The 19,054-nt window shown below is 43.6% G+C and overlaps 1 protein-coding gene across 1 annotated transcript in view; it reads left to right on the top strand.

The window, feature by feature from the left end:
- Positions 1 to 487: 487 nt before the first annotated feature.
- PHF8 (PHD finger protein 8) overlaps positions 488 to 19,054 on the top strand; it is a 28,621-nt gene continuing 10,054 nt past the window's right edge. Inside the window, exons 1-15 of the mRNA XM_070938108.1 lie at positions 488 to 1,643; positions 2,935 to 3,020; positions 3,933 to 4,053; positions 5,318 to 5,478; positions 8,417 to 8,558; positions 9,372 to 9,558; positions 11,141 to 11,303; positions 11,974 to 12,061; positions 13,043 to 13,149; positions 13,255 to 13,346; positions 14,699 to 14,788; positions 15,920 to 16,147; positions 16,334 to 16,431; positions 17,454 to 17,623; positions 18,706 to 18,791. Coding sequence (XP_070794209.1) covers positions 1,546 to 1,643; positions 2,935 to 3,020; positions 3,933 to 4,053; positions 5,318 to 5,478; positions 8,417 to 8,558; positions 9,372 to 9,558; positions 11,141 to 11,303; positions 11,974 to 12,061; positions 13,043 to 13,149; positions 13,255 to 13,346; positions 14,699 to 14,788; positions 15,920 to 16,147; positions 16,334 to 16,431; positions 17,454 to 17,623; positions 18,706 to 18,791 — 1,917 coding nt within the window. The 5' untranslated portion in view covers positions 488 to 1,545. The remainder of the gene's footprint in view (positions 1,644 to 2,934; positions 3,021 to 3,932; positions 4,054 to 5,317; positions 5,479 to 8,416; positions 8,559 to 9,371; positions 9,559 to 11,140; positions 11,304 to 11,973; positions 12,062 to 13,042; positions 13,150 to 13,254; positions 13,347 to 14,698; positions 14,789 to 15,919; positions 16,148 to 16,333; positions 16,432 to 17,453; positions 17,624 to 18,705; positions 18,792 to 19,054) is intronic.

Raw genomic sequence — 19,054 nt, 5'->3', positions numbered from 1 at the left:
AACGGGCACTAAGTGAACTGTTGTAAGTCCAGGACTATCTGTAGTGCAGAGGCACTTTCATACATTCGTAAACCCCACGAAATAAGCTCGGCATTTCCCCACAAAAGGGCTGAATTTTGAAAATATAGGCGGACACGCAGGCGGTTAGGCGGATATTCTCGTGGCACGAAACGAGCTCCGGGAGGGACAATCGCCTCAGCGCTACGCTAAAGCCCGGATCTCCCATCGCTTCCGGTATTACCCGCCGTGTCAGAAATAACCCGAATTATCCCGCCTTCTTTCGTGGCGGCTGAGGGCGCTCTATCCGCCGCTCCGTTTGTCTCTATGGTGGAACGCTCGCCTTGATCCGCTTCCCTAAATGGCCGCCGCAATCGTCGTTGGACGTTGCTTGCCTGGGGGCCCCAGCGCCACTCTCAAGATGGCTTCTCCGCGCGCCCGTGCCTTGCCTCTCCTAAGATGGCCGCCAGCCCCTCCTCTATTCCCTTCCTCTCCCTTCCCTTGTTTTGAATAAAACTTTATTGGGAAGCTGGAAAAGAAAACCCCAGGACCGTAGGCCTCGCGGAGGCCTTTTCAGCGGCCGAAAAGCCTAGAGGAATTGCTTTGCTTCGGGAAGGCCTCGATCCCCGTCCTGGCGTTGTCGCTTCCGCCGGGGAGAAGGCGGCGGGATCTGGCGTGCACAGAAATCGGCAGTCTCGCGTCCGCCTTCGGCTCCGGGGCAAGAAGAAAGCGGGGGAAGGGGAAAATCTTTTGATTTAACAGAAGGAGCCCCCCACTCCCCTCCCAGACAAGATCGTGGGAGTAAGGGGGAGTTCGGATGGGCATCGCGGGGGGAGGAGGAGAGGAAGGGAGGGAAACAACAATGATTTCGCTCTTTCGGGGAGAAGGGAATACGGAGGTCGTCCTTGGAGAGCGAGGGAGCCGTAGCGCGCTTTGTTGGGCTTGAAGGAAGAGCTGAGGGTCTCTTCCTCCACCCCCTCCGGGGACCAAGTGGGAGAAGAAAGAGGGGAAGCGGGCTCTGCCGATCGCACCGAGAGACTCCCCTTAATTTGGGAGGGAGATCGGGGAATCCCCCCCCAAGGAGCCTTGCAAACTTCTGAACGGAGCGGGGAGGAGGCGCTGCGAGCTTTTTTTCGGGGGGCCGAAAAAATGTTTCGGAGGATTTCGGATTCTTAGGAAAAGCCCCTGAAGAACGTGAGGTTTGTTCGGAAAAGGCGATCTGCGGAGGATTAAACCAGTTGTTTTTCCTTGCTGGTTTTGTTTTGTTTCGGGGGCCAAACCGAAAGAAAGAAAGAAAGAAGAAAAGCCGGCCGGACTTCAGGCTCACAACTGCATTTTGCACAAAAGTTGGTCAAGCCTGGGACGTGGGTGCGTTGTGCGTGAATGATTTTTTTTTCACCCTCGCTTAACCCCAGCTGGGACAGGACTTTTTCCTTCAGGCCTCGGCATGAGAAGCCTCTCCGGCTTGCCCTAGCGGACAGTTTGATATCCTTTTGATTCCTGAGGGTCTTCCTTGGCTTGAACTTGGGAGCAGCCCCTTCCTCCACCATGGCCTCTGTCCCGGTGTATTGTCTCTGTCGCCTGCCCTACGATGTCACCCGCTTCATGATCGAGTGTGATGCTTGCCAGGACTGGTTCCATGGCAGGTGAGAAACAAAACACGGAGTGGAAATGGCTGTTTGCTGGTCTTGGGCACGCTGAGCTGCCTAAGCCTGTTTTCTCTTTGGGTGCTAATGTAAATGGACGTTTTCCAGGACATGGACAACATATATAGCAGCACTAGGTCTTAGCGGGTGGTTGCTTTCAGGATTGGGTCAGAGTAAGATTTGTGTAGTTGAAATTCATGTTGCAAAAAATTCAATGAGGCATTATTTTTAAAAAAAACCTTGTCCCTAGTAATTAATGGTACCCTATCTCTACATCGGGATGCTTGTAGTAGTCTGAGACAACAAATACTGAGAGAGTCGGAGAATTAAATCTATACAAAGGTGCTCATGGCATGATTCATAGAGATGTTTTTTTCGGCAACAGAACTTGGGTACATAACTAAGATGAGTGATAAGGTAAGTGATGAAGTTGGATTCCCAATTAACCAGCATTGTAAAGAATCAAGAAATAAGGGAATAGTATCCCATAATTCTGAAAGGACGGCGTTGGTTATCATTGCCTTAAGTTCTAATAACGCCAGTCAACTTGGACTGAAGTAAATTTGCATTGCCACTTGTCCTCGCACAACCGAAGTGTTTTGAGTTGGGTGCACTAAGAAATGGTGAAATAAATAAATTGCCTCAGGTAAACAGGCATTCATTGTGTCTCTGGAATAACCTGCTCAAGGATAAGCAGAATCAAAACTGTACAAAACTGTACACTACAGCTTTCAGCCTATTTTTGTTGTGTTTTAACTCCACACTACTTCCTGTTCCTTTTTACCTCTGACAAATTTGTGTAATAATTTTATGCTAAAGAGGACTTTTTTGTTAAAGTTATTTATTGCTGAATGATAGCCTGAATGATACAGAATGATTCTGTAGGATGTTCAAATAAATCAAAGTGGATTTGGATAGTAATTAAGCTTTATAGGGGACTGCTTGATGCTTTGTTTCAAACCCAAAATATGGCTATTGAATTATGCTGGTTAGAATATGAAAATGTTTCTTGGACTGGATCAGAGACAGATCCCTCATCAAGCAAAGTGTGGAATCATTCCCTCCTGTATCTTCCCCAGGCACCCTCCCTATCTTTAGACTAGAAGCACTAGGCCTGTAGTACTGTAGATATTCAGAATTCACCTACACCGCCTGTGATTCAGAGTTGCGATAGCTTCCTGGATCTTTGCAGGGCTGTCATCCAGGCTAGGCATTTGGAGAAAGGACATTTGGGTCTAACTTTTTAAAGTCAGTGTTGAGCAAAGCAAGCAATTTTCTTTCTCTCTTCAAGTTGTGTTGGAGTAGAAGAGGATGCGGCAGCCAACATTGACTTGTATCACTGCCCCAACTGTGAACTGCTTCACGGACCATCTGTCAGTAAGTTATTGTCACTTTATATTTTACACTTCCAGGAAGATAAAATACGATGTGAACAAACATACTAAAGATTGTGTGGTTGCTATTTCATCACCAATGCCAAAATATATGGTGTATTGTACACATTCTTGTGAATAAGAATTTAAAAAAAAAACCATTTGTAGCTGACAAAGTCTGCCAGCTAAAGGAAACTGAAGAGAATCTTTTTTACAACTTTGCACAGCTCTTCCTGCATGCCTAGCCCAGTTTCCTTACCTTTATGGGCTGCTGTTCTACTGTTTATATTATTTTACAATGAGTGACAGGTCCAGGACTTTTATGATGAGTAATAGCTACAGAATTTTACTTATATCTACAGCTATTAAAATTCTGCTCAGCCATTTCTACCTCAGATAGGCACATTGAACAAATGTGTGTCATCTGGCTCTAGGTCTAGGTGCATAATTTGTGTGTTGATTATTTATTCTAATTATATAATCAAATTAATAAACATACATTGCACAATCTGTTTTAAAAAGCCTTCATTGATCTAGGCAACTTGTTAGCTCAGACCCAATATGTAAAAAATTTTCAGCAACCCTTTTGACTTCCAAAATTCCAGTAGATATTGATGGGATTTTTCAAGCTTGTGGTTTACAATCATCAAGACTACATGATTTTAATGAGTTGTTTGTATGTATCTATAAATCATATTTTGGTTTTCCTAAAGATGATTATTGATATTGGGCAGGCTTACTTCATCACTACTCTTGCCACATTCTTCATAGGAGGAAGGAGCATTATGTAGTCTGCCTTGAGTTGAGCAAAATAGAGATGGGATATCATTTTCAACATCATCATCATCTCTGCACTGCTGTCTTTGAATTGTCTATATGCTTGTCTGTATTTTGATTTCTTCCCTCCATCCCTCAGTGAAACGGCGCAGAGGAAATCCAAAACAGTCTGAAGCCTCTGTGAACAAAGAGGTTGGCAAAACAGTGAAAACCGGCAGCAGTCAGTTCATCAAAGAACTTCGCAGCAGGACATTTCCTAGGTGAGATTATGCTTGATGTTTTTGCCATTACAGAAAAAAGAAAAAAAAGGCATTTCAAATAGCCATATTGTGGAATGACTGGTTGATTTCTAGCTAAATCGAAGCCTTTCTTTCAGTTCGTCTGGGCAATTTTATTGTAAAATTTCTTCAAAAAGAATTCCTCTGCTCATGAATGGGCAATATTTAATGAACTACAGCTTCCAGGGGCTTTCATTATTAGCTTTCCTTTAGAAGGATGCTAGGGGCTGTAGTTCTGCAACTTCTGAAATACCTTGCCAAGATTTACTGATTTGTGGTCTCTCGGATAGCAACAGTTGGGCAGGATAGAATTAATAAACTTGCCCAGCTATAACGTCAAGACTGCTTTTGGTTTTTTCAAGATTTTGTGCTGCTTCTTTATATTAAGGTATTTATTGAAAAAGGTTCAAGAGTAGTGTTTTTTTAATTTGAGTGGAAAATATTTAAACAATAGGTTTGGATAATAGCCCATTTTGATAGAATCTGGAGAACAGGTTGCTTTTGGGTAAATCCCCTTCTTTCCTATCTGGATTGCGCTGCTATTTATTGTCACTGTTTCCTCCAGCACCAGAATAGCTGTCTCTGTAGGGAGACTCTTTCCAGCTGCCCCACCTTACAAGCAGCTGCACAGAGGTCTCCAAAGACATAGCCAAACAGCTGCTGAAGGAAAAGGAATCAAAATAGTTGTTTCTTCCTCCATGCAAATGTTCAATTTAAATAAAAGGAAAGGCAGTTTGTAAATGATGCTGAATGTTTTAATGTGTACTGAATGTTGCTCCAAGACCTCAAATAATGAAGCATAGTTTTAAATAATGTTTTAAATAAATGTTTAAATAAATAAATAAATGTTTAAATAAGTAAATAAATACTTGTAAGTAAAAAAAATTATTTATAACTGCCTTGGAACCTAGAGTTGTAGGAGATTAGATATAAAAAACAATAAAAATAAAAATAAAGTCAAACTGTATACTTTATAACAGTCATGAAGTACAAGCCAGCCAAAGTTTATCAGGTTTACAAGTGTAACATACAGAGTATGTGTGTATTACACAAAACCATTACAGAGGATAACTGTCCCAATGCTGTAAACCCCCCCCCCCATTGCTTTGGTTCTTTCTTTCAATTTAGGCCATTTTGACCAGGGAATTCTGGGAGTTGTAGTTTTAATGTATCCCAAATTGGGAAAGTGTGCTATAGAAAACAGCAGTGTGTGGCTTTGGTTTGACTGTTCCTCCTGCTTCCTCAGTGCGGATGATGTGATCCTAAAGCCGAGTGGAACACAACTGACTGTGGAGTTCCTGGAAGAGAACAGCTTCAGTGTGCCTCTCCTGGTCCTGAAGAAGGATGGCCTGGGCATGACTCTTCCTCCACCATCATTCACTGTGCGTGATGTGGAGCATTATGTTGGTGAGTGCTAGGAGAGTGGGTTGATTGGCAGGCAGACTTCCATTGGTGACCTGAGGGAGAGCTCTCTTGCAAGAGCCAGCAGCATGAGGCTTCTCTACATGCTTTGACAGGCAGTTTCCACAGTATTTTATCCCATTAGTTAAGTTGAGGGAACTGAAGTCCAAAATATCTGCCTCCCATTATTTTGTAGGCTATAGCTAATGCCATAGGCTGCAGAGAAAGCTAAAGGTCATTTTTTGCTAAAAGGATATATTTTTTTGTTTTTTATATAAGGAGAAGTATTATCTGGCATTAGTATTAGTCATTCACTTCTATGTAGAGGTCAAATGACCTCTTATCAGAGTTTGATGGAACAAAGCCACACTGTTTGTCATCACTGGCTGCTTGGATTAAGCTCATCCGTAATTTCCAATACTAATGAGGAATGTATCCATTTGAACTATGGCCAAGGATGCGGTTCTTCTCAGTCACTGCATCTCAGCAAAGATTCTTCAGTTTGCAGAAAAATTAAAACTTAAGGAAGGGAGAGAACTCTATGTTTGATTGAACCACCGTTTGTTACAGTCATACTATTGGATTTTCAAGCACATCTGTTCATCATGGATGTGTGGGTACACAAGGAAGGCAACCATCAGTATTCATAACCACTGATCAGGGTGGATAAAAATCAATGGTTTTTTTTAAAAAAATAAAAAACATCAGATTTTTTTTATTTAAATCGGATTTTTTTTATTTAAATCGGATTTTTTTTATTTAAATCGGATTTTTTTTATTTTTATCAAATTTATTTTAATAAAAAACTTTTGGGGTAAAAATCTATGGTAAGATAGTTTTCTATTTAAGATACATAAATAATTTAGTTTATTCAGCATGAAATGGAGCTTAGTTATGTAGCATGAGGCTGTATATTCTGCAACACTGGGACTATCGGTGAGTCAACAGTGGGTCAAAGGAGTAGCAGAGATGACAGTTATCCAGATATCCTAGAACCATGATGGCAAACCTATGGCACGTGTGCCACAGATTGCACGAGTGCCCTCTCTCTGGGCACGCGAGACATCACCCCAGTTCAGTTCTGCCATGCATGCACATTTTTTCTGCAGTTTTTCTAGCTCTATAATATCCTTAAGATCCAGTGATCAGTGCAGTGTAACAGATTCAGTGCATCCAATTGGAGATATTCCTGAGGCCTCCTCAAATCTTCAGCTCTCATTCCTTTTCACTTTTCTTTCTATTATCTGCAGATATAAAGATTTGTATTTTCTGCAGATGTAGAAAGGTCAAGCTATCCTTCTTTCCTTGTCCACTAGAAGAAAATCTGTTCCCACCTTTTGCTATTCTTACTGAGAGCACAGAGATCTTGGAAAGATTGACAAGGAAATGAATGTTTCTTTCATCATAAGAGTTATTAAACTGAATTAAGAACATATTCTTTATAGCTTCCATGCTTCACTTTTCCACAGGAATCTGTGGCTTATGATGTTTACAGTGCAAAAAAGACAAACAACCCAAATTAATCAGTCAGAATGTCAGCACAGGAATTAAATAGCTTCTTGTATTTATTTGTTTTGGACTGCTGTTGACTAACAACAATCCTCAAATTCAGGCATGTGGTACTTATAACTACTTAGCTAGTGCTCAAGTTTAATTCCCATCAGTGCTAATCAATAATAAGGATGCTAGAACTTCTTATTTCAACAATATCTGGACAGTTATAAGTTCCCCAGTCCAACTCCAAGTTGTAAGTATGGAGTCAATAGATCCAGGCCTCAGAAAATGCTATATGGGCCCTTTGCTTGGACAGGTGCTGGTACTTTGTCAGATTGCTTACCCACACTTTGCTCAAAGAAAGCAGATATCGGTTAGCCTTGCCTGACCAGCTAGTTCCTAACTACTATTTAGTTTTCTCTCTTTCAAAGAAGATGAATAAGAGACTTTCAATCAATAGCGGTGATTGTGTAGCTGTAGACTAAGGTCTCCGGTCAGAAGTTTTTTATAATCCCACATTGGCTTAGTTCAGACATTACCCTGAATCATACTTTGTTCTAATGATAGTTTGTTGAATAAGCTATAGTGCCTGGGTTCACACAGCTGCTACGTCAAAACCAGACAAAACACATTACTTCTGAGATTTCTTCACAAATCAGTTCACTTACCATCTTCTTCTGGAGCATGCAGTTATCCAAAATTGTTGGGAATATTCCCTGAGCTTCCTCATTTTGATGCAGAGTATCAAAAAAGTATATAAGGCATCATTATTTCTCAGTTATTCCTCAAACATGATACGACTTATGGAAGATTAAGGCAACTTAGTGCCCTCCAGATGCTTTGGACTTCAATTTTTTTGTCAGTCCCAGCAAAGGGCAAGAGTTATAGTTCAGAGAATGATAGATGACATCAGCTTGCCTGCCTTCCCTGAAGGAGACCCAGAGTGTAGCATATTCTTAAATGCCTAAGACAACCCTTCTTCCCCTGTTGCATGCTGAAATGCTATTGTTCAAAGAGAACATAGCTTCCACTGTTGCTTTTGTGGGCTGGCTCTCCCTGGGAATGGCTTGCTAATAGGCACTCCACGTACAGCATCCTATGTTGTAATATAGAACCAGAGCATTTGTATGATTGCAAGGTTTGGAAAGGGAAAATCCTTAGCTGAATTTTGAAAGTAAGAATAGATACGTATGTGTGTAGTAAGTAGCCTAGCAGCCTTTGACAAAATGGCATTCTGGCCCTTGGGTATAAGTAGCAGTTGCTGACCAAGGTGCTGGAGGAAAGGACCACTAGAGGGAGATGTTTGCATCACTAAGCTTCTGATGAGTTTGTTGCCTGCCCCACGGTGTACTTCAGGGGTGTAACTCAGGGAAATATGGCTGCTGCTGCTGCTGCTGCTGCTTCCTCCCAGCTGACTTGCTCAACATGAGGTGTATCTCTTTCTTAACAGGTGCAGACAAGGAGATCGATGTCATTGATGTGACACGCCAAGCTGACCTCAAGATGCGCCTGGGTGACTTTGTCGGCTACTACTGCAGCAGCCGCCGAGAGAAAGTGCTCAATGTCATCAGTCTGGAATTCTCAGAAACCAGGTAAAAAAGTACAGGGAGGTTGCAAGAAAGGCTGCATGAGACTGCAAAAGCAGTCCAGTTATTTTTGTTCTATGCTCCATCCGCCCATCTCCCCCCCACCCCCCTATTGGGAGAACCTGGATCTTCAAGATCCCGTGTTTTGGCATCAAGATGTATTATTTTCCCCCAGAATAGTTTTATTTAGCCTGAAGGGGCTACAAAGAAGTCCTCCATTTTGTTCCATCCTTCAAATGGGGGGTGAAGGCTAATACAGGATGAATATTCTGAGAAATCAATCACAGGTAGTCCTTGATTTACAACTGGTCACTTAACGACTGTTCAAAGTTATAACTTGCCTGGAAAAGGGGACTTATGACCTAAATCCAAAATTCTGATGGTCAGGAGCCCCTCCCTCCCCAGGGTCACATGACTGCAGTTTGGGTGCTCAGTTGCCGCGTTCACACAGCCAACCACTGGGTTGCTTAAGGACCACTGCAAAAGAGCATAAAATTAGGTCAGTCATGTGACTGACCCATTTTACAACTGTTAAGACTTACAAAATAATGAGCAAGCTCTGTTACAGTTACAACTCAAGCACTACTTTTATCATTATTTGGAAGACACTGAGTTGTAATTATTCCCTTTCTCACAAATGAAGATGGAGATGTTTCTTCCTGCCATATTTTCCTAGAGGCAATTGGGGTGGGGGGTGGTGAAGGAACAAACCATTGGTTTAAGCATCAGTAGATAGTCTCTCCACCAGCCACCCAAAAGCATTCTCAGGGGTCATTTGGAAGGAGATGAGGTTGTTTATTTACCTTTGCAATTTTTCAGGTTGTCTAATTTGGTGGAGACCCCAAAGATTGTGCGCAAGTTGTCCTGGGTGGAGAACCTGTGGCCAGGAGAGTCAGTCTTTGAGCGTCCCAGCGTACAAAAGTACTGCCTGATGGGGGTGCGGGACAGCTACACGGATTTCCACATCGACTTTGGGGGCACCTCTGTCTGGTACCATGTCCTACGGGTAAGAATCTGGTATATGGGATAAAAGGAGGATCCTTATGCAAAGCTTCAGAACTGGAAGAATGCCTTGGTGATGTTTGAATGATCTTCCCACTGCATCTTTGTTTTCAAGGTTTCCTTGTACTGGTGTAACCGAAGGAGGAAAGTAAGAGTAGTTGGAGTAGCAGCGTAAAATAAGACACATAGTTATACTCTGATGTGGTATAGTCCAGTAATTGATATAGTCAGATCAGTTAGTGAATTTCCCTAGGGCAAGTGAGAACTAGGCAATATTGCATTCATTCTTACCACCGGTGGTCCAGGTTTTTGGGATGCAGCTGCCTTTCATGGCATTGACAGCCAGTATTATTATTATTTTTGTCATTAGTTTCTGACAAGGATTCTTGTTAAAAGGGTTCAGAGGCATTTTGTGGAGGTGTCGGTATGAAGAAAATATACCGAATCCATAGAAGAAAGGATGTAATGGTTTTAATTTATCCATTTCTCATGTTTTAAGATGAGAGCCCAGTTGGTGTAGTGGTTAAAGCATCAGACTAGAAATTGGGAAGTGATGAGTTCAGACTCGTCTTAGGCACAAAGCCAGCTGGGTATTTTGGGCCAGCCACTCTCTCTTGGCCCTAAGAAGAAAGCATGGGCAAGCCACTTCTGAAATCTTGGCAAAACAAATAAGCAGGGACTAGTCCAAGCAATCACCAGGAATCAACACTGACTTGGAGGCACATGTATGTTTTAAGAAAGGTTTCTGGGGATGATGGTAGCTTGAAATCCAACACAGAAAGCACAATCTGGGGAAGAGTGGAGGAGTTATTTTTGGACTCTATTTGGAATAGGCCATGAAATGTTGGTTTACGATTGCAAAAATATGTTTATGCCACAAAAAGACACAATTGGATGATAATTGCAGAATTCAGCACCTGGAAAATCTCTGCTGTCATTTGCAAACTAGTCCTTATGGCCTGGGAAATTTGCAGCTGTAACCAGAAACAAAGCAAAGATTTTCAGCAGTCAGAAAACTGAACTTCAGCACACTGTACTTCTTCATGTCCCTCAAAATGTACAAAATGTAGAAAGTTATGCAGATGGTCTTACTTAGCACACCTCTTTAGAATTCAATTGTTCTTGGCCCAGACCTTCTGTTACCTTGGCATGCACTGTGGTCTTTGATTTCCTTCATGTATAAAGGACATATGGTCCTGAAAGTTATAATGTAAAGAAGAAAAAAAACTGCCAACATTTGTTTAAAAAAAATAATGAATCATATAGAGAAAACTTAGTAAAATTATTGGGCAAAATTACCTGTGAGACAACGCAAGCTGACTCAGACAAGGAAGGTGTTTGTAATTCTGTTACTCTTCAAATGTTACCTCTGAAATGTGAGGCTAATAGCATTTTTCCTGGGCTTGGAACAGTCTAATTGTCCATGAGACATGTCCCCATTAGTGCCGAAGTACCCAATGTCTCTGTGCTTTACTGTATCAATCTTTCCCTTATTTATGTGTACCTTGTTCTTTCGGCTCTTTATCGTTTTGGAAAAAGAGGGAGGAGACTTAGTGTGGCAATTTATTCTGTATCATTCCCCGCAGGGAGAGAAGATCTTCTACCTGGTACGTCCCACTGTGGCCAACCTGACACTCTTTGAGGCATGGAGCAGCTCCTCCAATCAGAATGAAATGTTCTTTGGGGACCAAGTGGATAGGTGCTATCGCTGTCCTGTCCGCCAGGGCCAGACCCTCTTCATACCAACAGGTAAGGGCCCCGAAAGCCACATTGACCATATATCATTCCCAGTCGGCATCATTCCTCCTATTGTGGTTCTTGGGCATTCAATTTTCTCTTTTCTGGGCTGCTTCTTTTCCTGTAGCTTCCATTTTGTGTGACAATTTGTAGATCACTTTGGGAAAGGGCTATTTATATGTAAAGGTTGAGGGTTGGTTTATTTCTTTGAGTTTTACAGGCCACCCGACTCCAAAATTACTATAGGTGGTTTAAAGCAATGGGAAAAAAAGAATAAAGAAAAAAAGAAAAAACAGGAAAATCCTGTGCATCTGCACAAACCCACTCCCTCTATCAATAACATCATCCATCAACCTCCATATCACAATGCCTGGGAGGGAGAGACATGGATCTCAGCAAGGATATCCTTCCATGGGGTAGGACACATGACCAAGAAGCCCTGCTGTCTGATTGGCATTGGATGGCATTGCTTGAGGAGACCCAAACTGCACTGACTCTGCCCAGTGTTACCGGATGGGTAGAAACCATGGAAGAGAATAGCCATGTCATGTAGAGTAGCAAATACCTTAAGCCCTTTTTCCTCTTTGGCATTTCAGGCCAGAAACAGCTGTTTCCCCTCTTTCCCAGTCAGTCAATGTTCTTGAGAAGCTCTTTATCATGTTATCACCTCTTGTCCTTTCAGGGTGGATCCATGCTGTGCTGACCCCCGTGGACTGCCTGGCCTTTGGAGGCAATTTTCTACACAGTCTCAACATTGAGATGCAGCTCAAGTAAGCTTGGCTGGGAGCGACTGACCACCATTGAGCACCTGGGGAAACTATTGGGAAAAGCCAAGACTCGGGAGCAGAGGGTGGAGGTCCCAAATTCATTTTTTGACTTCTCCGAGCTAGTCTGGGAAAATTTCCTTCTGAAAACCCTCAAGTGAGTTATTGCTTATTAATGTGGATGACACTAAAGCAGAGAACGCACTGATCTGGCCTGGCATAACATCATTTCTTGAGAGGATCCTGGATATGGGAGTAGAAACATCTGGAAGCATACCAAACTTAATATTGGTTTGAAGAATTAAATATACATAGTCCTCGACTTACAACCATTTGTTTAATGGCCGCACAAAGTTATGATGGCACTGAAAACAGTAACTTATGACTGGTTTTTACACTTATGACCATTGTGGCATCCCATGGTCATGGGATCAGAATTCGGGCTCTTGGCAACTGACATGTATTTATGACAGTTGCTGTGTACCAGAGTCATGTGATCATCTTGGGTAACCTTCCCAGCTAGCTTCTGAGAAGCAAAGTTAATGAGGAAGCCAGATTCACTTAATGGTGCATGATTCACTTAACAACTGCAGCGATTTGCTTAACAACTAGCAAACAAAGTCGTAAAATGGAGCAAAACTCATTTAACAACTGCCTTGCTTAGCAATGGAAACTTTGGGCTCAATTATGGTCCTAGGTGAAGGACTACCTGTATCTGAATTGGGTTTCTTTTTAATGCTTGTGTTTCTAGTCCTTAGAAAATGCCTCATGAAATCTTAGCTGCCTAATGCAGTGCTGACTAGAACCCAGGAGTAAGTCAGAGGAATGAGTGTTTAGTGCCTAGATAGCTTCTTACGGCTCTGATTGGCAGCTGTTGACCAAACTATCCGAGGAGAGGAGTCCAGCAAATTAACATTATTTACAGAAGCAATGTCCTCTTTATGGAAGATGTTACATCCCTCCCTCCCTCCCTTCCTTCTTTCCTAGAGCTTACGAGATTGAAAAGCGCCTCAGCACAGCTGATCTCTTCAAATTCCCCAACTTTGAAACTATCTGCTGGTACGTTGGCAAACATCTCCTGGATATCTTCCGAGGTGAGTTTTGAGTTTGCCTGTTTTTAGTATTCTCCTTTCTCCCTGTGGCTCATGAGAATGGCCACCACTGATGCACTTTCTCTCTCTCTCTCTTTCTCCTGGCAGGCCTTCGAGAAAACCGTAGGCACCCAGCTGCCTATTTGGCTCATGGGGCCAAAGCCCTCAATACCGCATTTCGCTCCTGGACTAAAAAGGAGGTAAATGATTGAGAGAATAACTCATTAGTATTTGGGCTGGGTAACAATCAGGAGGACCTAGAACTGTGATGGCTAACCTTTTTGCCATAGCGTGCCAGGAGAGGGGGGGGCGGGGGAGGGTTGCCCACGCACGTGCCCACGCGCATGCGTGCGCAAGCCCCTCCTCCCCCCCCCTGCTCCTGGCACATGATGGCCTGGTAGGCCCGTTTTTCTTTCTTACCTGGTTCCAGATCCTCTCTGTGTATCTGGGAAGGGAGAAAACAGCCTTTCCCACTCCCTTGGAGGCCCTACGAGGCTGAAAGTGCCCATTTCTCAACTCTCGCTGGGACAGGAAATGACATTTTTTGCTGTCCCCAGCCTCCAGAACCTCTCTAGGAGTCTGTAGGAGCCTCTCTAGGAGTCTCTGGAGGCTAGGGACAGGAAAAAAGTCACTTCCTGTCCCACCGGGAGTCGGGAAATGGGACCTTTAGCCTCCATAGGGCCTCCAAGGGGGTGGGAAAGGCTGTTTTCGCCCTTCCCAGATAAATAGAGAGGATCTGGAGCCAGGTAAGAAAGAAAAACGGGCCTTCCCCACCCCCCCGGGCCCTCCAGAGGCAGGAAACAGCTGTTTCCCTACTTCTGGTGGGCCCAGAAGGCCCGAAAATCGGCTGGCCGGTGCGCGCATGCGCCCCAGAGCTGAGCTGGCGTGCCCACTAATATGGCTCCGCATGCCACCTGTGGCACGTGTGCCATAGGTTCGCCATCACGGACCTAGAAGGTCCTGGAAAAGGGGACTTACAACTTGGATCCAAAGTTCTGACAGTTTCTTCCCCCCATCCCAATTATGTGACAGCACTTTGGGTGCTCAGAAACATGGCCATATTTATGGCCATTTGCAGTATTCCATAGTCATTGAATATATTTTAAAACATTTTTGCCAAAATCTGGCATTTCTGGGTTTTTTGGCAATACCGTGCCATAGCAAACAGTGGGTTTATTTAACAACTGCGGTGGTCACACTTATGACCACTGCATTCATTTAACAACCGCCACAAAAAATGTAGAATTGGGTCATTCATGTGACCAACCTGTTTTACAACCATTATGACTTATAACTCCATTATGGTCATAACTCGAGGACTATCTGTAAGACCGTTCTTGGAATGGAAGACTGATCTAGCGGAGAATATTCTGTCCCAGGAGCAGTCCAGAGTGGCTCAGTTATAGGCTGACGACTTCAGTCATCCAGCCAGGGAATTCTAAGAGTCGTAGTTCAGCATATCTGGAAAGCAGTAGATTTGGGGAAAGTCTTTGCACTCTTCAGCATGTTTCAATTTTACAGAGAAAAGTAGACTAGATATTATTCTTTCCAGGCCTTGACTGAGCATGAAGAAGAAATTCCTGGGACAGTACGTCCAGCACAACTCATCAAAGACCTGGCCAAGGAGATCCGACTGGTGGAAGTGAGTATCAAGAGGCTCATTGGTTTTCCTACTGTTCGGTTGAAAGCAGCTCTGGGGGAAGCAAAGTGCCAAAATGTATCTGGTGCACATCTTAAAACTAAACCTAAGAAGATCCTGCTTTGGGTTTTGTGGAAAGATTAGTGTCTTGTTTAAAAGACTTGAATATTATATCCTGCAGTTCTGATGCTTACAACCACTCGTTTTCTACCAAGAAAATTTACATATATGGCTTTGTTGCTTAATAATGCAAAAGTTGAGTGTTTATGAAGATATTTTGCAGGCTGTTTATCAATCCCACTTTATCCCTTGAAATTGAAAGTTGTATCCTCCCATGAATGACTCTAATGCCAGCTTCCTGGCAGGCAGGTTCCCTTCTGCAAAGCATTCCCAAACTGTACTCAGGCAAGGAACAGCAGTCAAGGACATACCTTGGAAAATGCTTAGTTCGGGTTTTGCTTATCTGCATGTTAAGTATCTTGTAGGAAATAGGGGCACCTCATGTTAGCCCCGAGCATAGTAGTCTGAAGTGTTACTGGCTTTAGGTCCCCGGTGTGCACAGAGCTGCCATGGCATAGTCTGTAGCCTGGCTGTTTATACCACACCGCAGAATACATATTCTGGTCCTTCAATGTGTCTGAGAGGGCTTGAAAGTTTGCTCTCTCTGTCCCAAAGTGGCGCCAGACATTTGCAGCCTTTGTGTTTTTTTAAACAGCTACCCTACTTATCCTAAATGACAAGAAAGTCTGCAGAGGAATCCGCTAAGAGTCTAGTAGCACTTTTTGGCAAATTCTGAGCTTGCATAGGTGATACTCTGTGACGGGCTTGAGAACAGAGTGTATGTTTTAGCTCCATAAAGTTGCAGGTTCCTTGTAGAAAAACCTGAAGCAAGCTATCGTAAGAACTCCCTTTTTGCCTTCTGCTTTTAATCTCAGAGAGCCCTTTCCATCTCTTTATCAGTTGGCAGTATTTGTTCAATGTGTCTGGGGAGGAGCTGGACTTTTATCTTAGCAAGACTTGCCCCTCCCAAACCCTCCCCCCCAGGAAAATTGCAGCTGTGTTTCTGTGGTGCTGAACCCAGCAGGGGTGGTTGCCTCCAGTCCAAATGAGGGATTTGTGCTCTCACTCCTCCAGGATATATTCCAGCAGAACATTGGGAAGACTGGCAGCCCATTTGGCCTGCAGAGAGTCGCCCAGCCTGGTGCAGCAGCTGCCAAAAAGGGAGATCAGAGTCCCAAGGAGCCGGTCAAGAAAGGCAGCCGAAAGGATGCTGCATCTGTCAAAGCCCTGGAACTAGAGTTGCTGCGCAAGTACAAGAGGCAGCAGAGCTTGAAATGTGCAGAGAGTCCTGGCCAGGAGGAGGTGAGGTGCCACTGGTGCACGCTAAGTGAGAGAAAGGGTGGCGTGGAGGTGGCCCCATAGGCGGGATTTGGGACCCGGTTGGGCAGCACCTGGGCTTGTTAGTGGTTTACAATCTGTTCCTGCCCCTGTTTTGCCTCCCATGATCTCAACATATACCGGCCAACACTCTTTGTTTTCCTTGCCCAGTTTGACTTGCCAAGTTCCAGCCTGGATGATACAGATGGAGAACCTGACCTGACAGAGGAAGAGCTGTCCATGGTGGTGGCCAATGGTCGAGGCATGAGGTTAGCCTCTTGAGATGGGGTTGTTTGGGGAGGGGGGGGTGGGGGGTTACAGAAAGAAAGTAGGTGACAGATTGGTAAACTGTGATACTTCGGTAATGCTGATTTGTTCAGATTCCTAGCCACCTGAGACCTATTTTTTCAGCATGAAAGAGATAGGCAGCCAGCAGCTGAATTGGCTCTCAGCAGTACTCCAGAACTGCCCTCCAGTGTGTGCACACTCTGGGTCAGCAGGGCGTGACATAGACATTTGGCAAGATGGAGCTTTCCACTTCTGCTTTTCAAGCAGCTCCTCCTCCTTCGTAAGCCGTGTTGGTTAGCAGATGGCCATGCTGAGAAGAAAGAACCCTGCCAAAAACCTCCTTTGCTGTCAGCAGGGGGAGGAGTGGGGTGTGTGTGTGTTTAAGGCCAGGATTTGAGAACCTAGAAGTGAGTAGATTGGCAGGTGGCTGCAGCCCAAGTTTGCTGCAAGAGATGGCCCACATTTAAACATGAGTTGCTGGTAAGAATAATAGAGAGTAGCAAAATGTTTCACTTGACTAAGGTTAAACCTTGTGCTTCTATGGTATCCTCTGGAGGAATCTTTTGTTGCCTTGAGTATATTTATGTTTTTACATCCTTCCCTTCCTCCAAGGAGATCAAGGCAGTGAAGCGGATGCTGATGTTCTCCCTCCTTCCCCTCCCTGCCCCTCCAGTTTATACCCAGCAACTCTTCAGGGTTGTGAGAAAGGTGAATGGTGACCAATCTATGCATAAAGGCAGAGCAGAGATTTGTATTCCCCATGTATAGGCTAACCCAAACATCATAGCTTCTGCAAGGTGACTCTTACTTACCAAGAAGACATCTCAGTGTTTAAGAAAAATAATAATCCTTTTCCCTACCTTTGTAGAGCTGATCCAAAAAGTGGAACAGCGAATATATTATGGGCTGCATAATAACCTCCAATGATTAGATCATCAGATCAGGTCAGCCTCGTCAGTTTTGGTGTTTCTCCTCCTCCCATCTCCCCCCCCCCCCCGGACAGGAAAATCAAAGCCTCGGAGCGCACCCGGAGCCACAAAGGAGCACAAAGGAGAGCCCCACCCAGCCCCTCTGATGCAGAAGCCCCAGATATAGACTCCGAGGAGGATCTGCAGATCGACGAAACGCCACGCAGGGAAAGAAGGAATCTGCTGCTGCACAAGAAGCTTTCCAGTATGTGGCACCTTCCATCCATGCTTGGTGGCTCTCTAGAATCGATGCATTTCTCTTGGGTTGGGCAGATACCTTCTCCATGTTCACTCGTGCTAACTCTGGTCGTCTCCTTCATCTCTGTTCCAGGCCTCCCTTCAAAATGTCTTTTGGGGCAAAGCTCAAGAGTTAGGCTGCATTGTGCATGTACTGTACTTGAGGCCGGGTTGGAAGGAAAGAGAAGAATCCAGATTCTTCTACAATCTGAATTAAATAGGCAGATGAACACATTTTTCTCTCCCCCTCTTTTTTTTTTTTTTTTTGCCATGACAAAACCCATCATCTGTCTGCTAAGAGCTATCGGCTTCTTTATTACCAATTGCTTATGTGCTTTCAGGCACATCATTGTAATGGCAACAACTTAAAAATAATTAACCACCAACACACTTATTGTTCTGGGGTTAACACTGTCACCAATCCGTGAAATTTATTTTATAAAAACTAAAGCTGGAGTTTTAGAGAAGCTAAATTCTGTATTCCCTGTTATCGTCTTGGTTTTTAAACATATTTTTGGAGTCACATTTAAAATGTGACTTTGCTGTTCTGTTTTCTTTTATGAATGATCCTTTCTTATTTTCAGCTTCAGTAGTGGTTGCCTAAATTCCATTCTCTTTATTTCATCTTTGACCTACGTTCATTGAAAGAGGTTACATAGTTTCCACACCTGCTTCAGATGGTTATGAGGGCACTTGTTGATTTCCAAAACTTAGGTTGCATCCCTAATTGTTTATCATTATTATTTATTTATAAAATGGCAAGTGAGTCCTATATTGTTTTCTTGGCAGTAAGTCCCACCATGATTTAGAAGGCAGATTCCTATGTAGGTGAGTGTGTAGGGTAACTGTTATCTAAACCACAGTTTACAGGGCTGATTCCTAGGTAGATGGTTGTATATACAGATATTACCATTATCTGAGTCACAGGAGCCACACATGTCTCTCTTTGGAGAATTAATACATTTCTGTTTGATTCACAGCATGCGATTTGCCAGCCTTTCCTCAAGTTTCCAGTGACATATTTTAACCTCTATGTTCTTCCAATTCCAGAATTTCCTCGGAAACTGCCACGAGCCAAACCCTGTTCCGACCCAAATAAAGTGCGAGAGCCAGGGGAAGTAGAATTTGACATTGAAGTAAGTCTGGTACACATGATCAGGATTGTGGAGTTGTGACAACCGGGTAGGATCACCATTTAGGAGTGGGAGTTAATTGTGACATGAGGTACTTCCTGTGGTTTTGGCTCAGGATCCATTTTTAAAAGCTTGAAAAAGTTATCAGGCACTGAACATTTTCCCTGCATCCTGGAGTCATTTTGTTTAGCCCACAAACCCTTGCGGTAAGGGCTCACCAGACAGTCTTAAGGACAGAGTTATTACTTTGTTGGACTCAACCGAAC

The sequence above is a fragment of the Pituophis catenifer genome, unplaced genomic scaffold, assembly GCF_029215685.1.
Source record: "Pituophis catenifer annectens isolate HBS135680 unplaced genomic scaffold, rPitCat1.0.hap2 SCAF_2, whole genome shotgun sequence".
In the NCBI taxonomy this organism is placed as follows: Eukaryota; Metazoa; Chordata; class Lepidosauria; order Squamata; family Colubridae; genus Pituophis; species Pituophis catenifer.
This window is presented reverse-complemented; position numbering and strand designations above follow the sequence as displayed.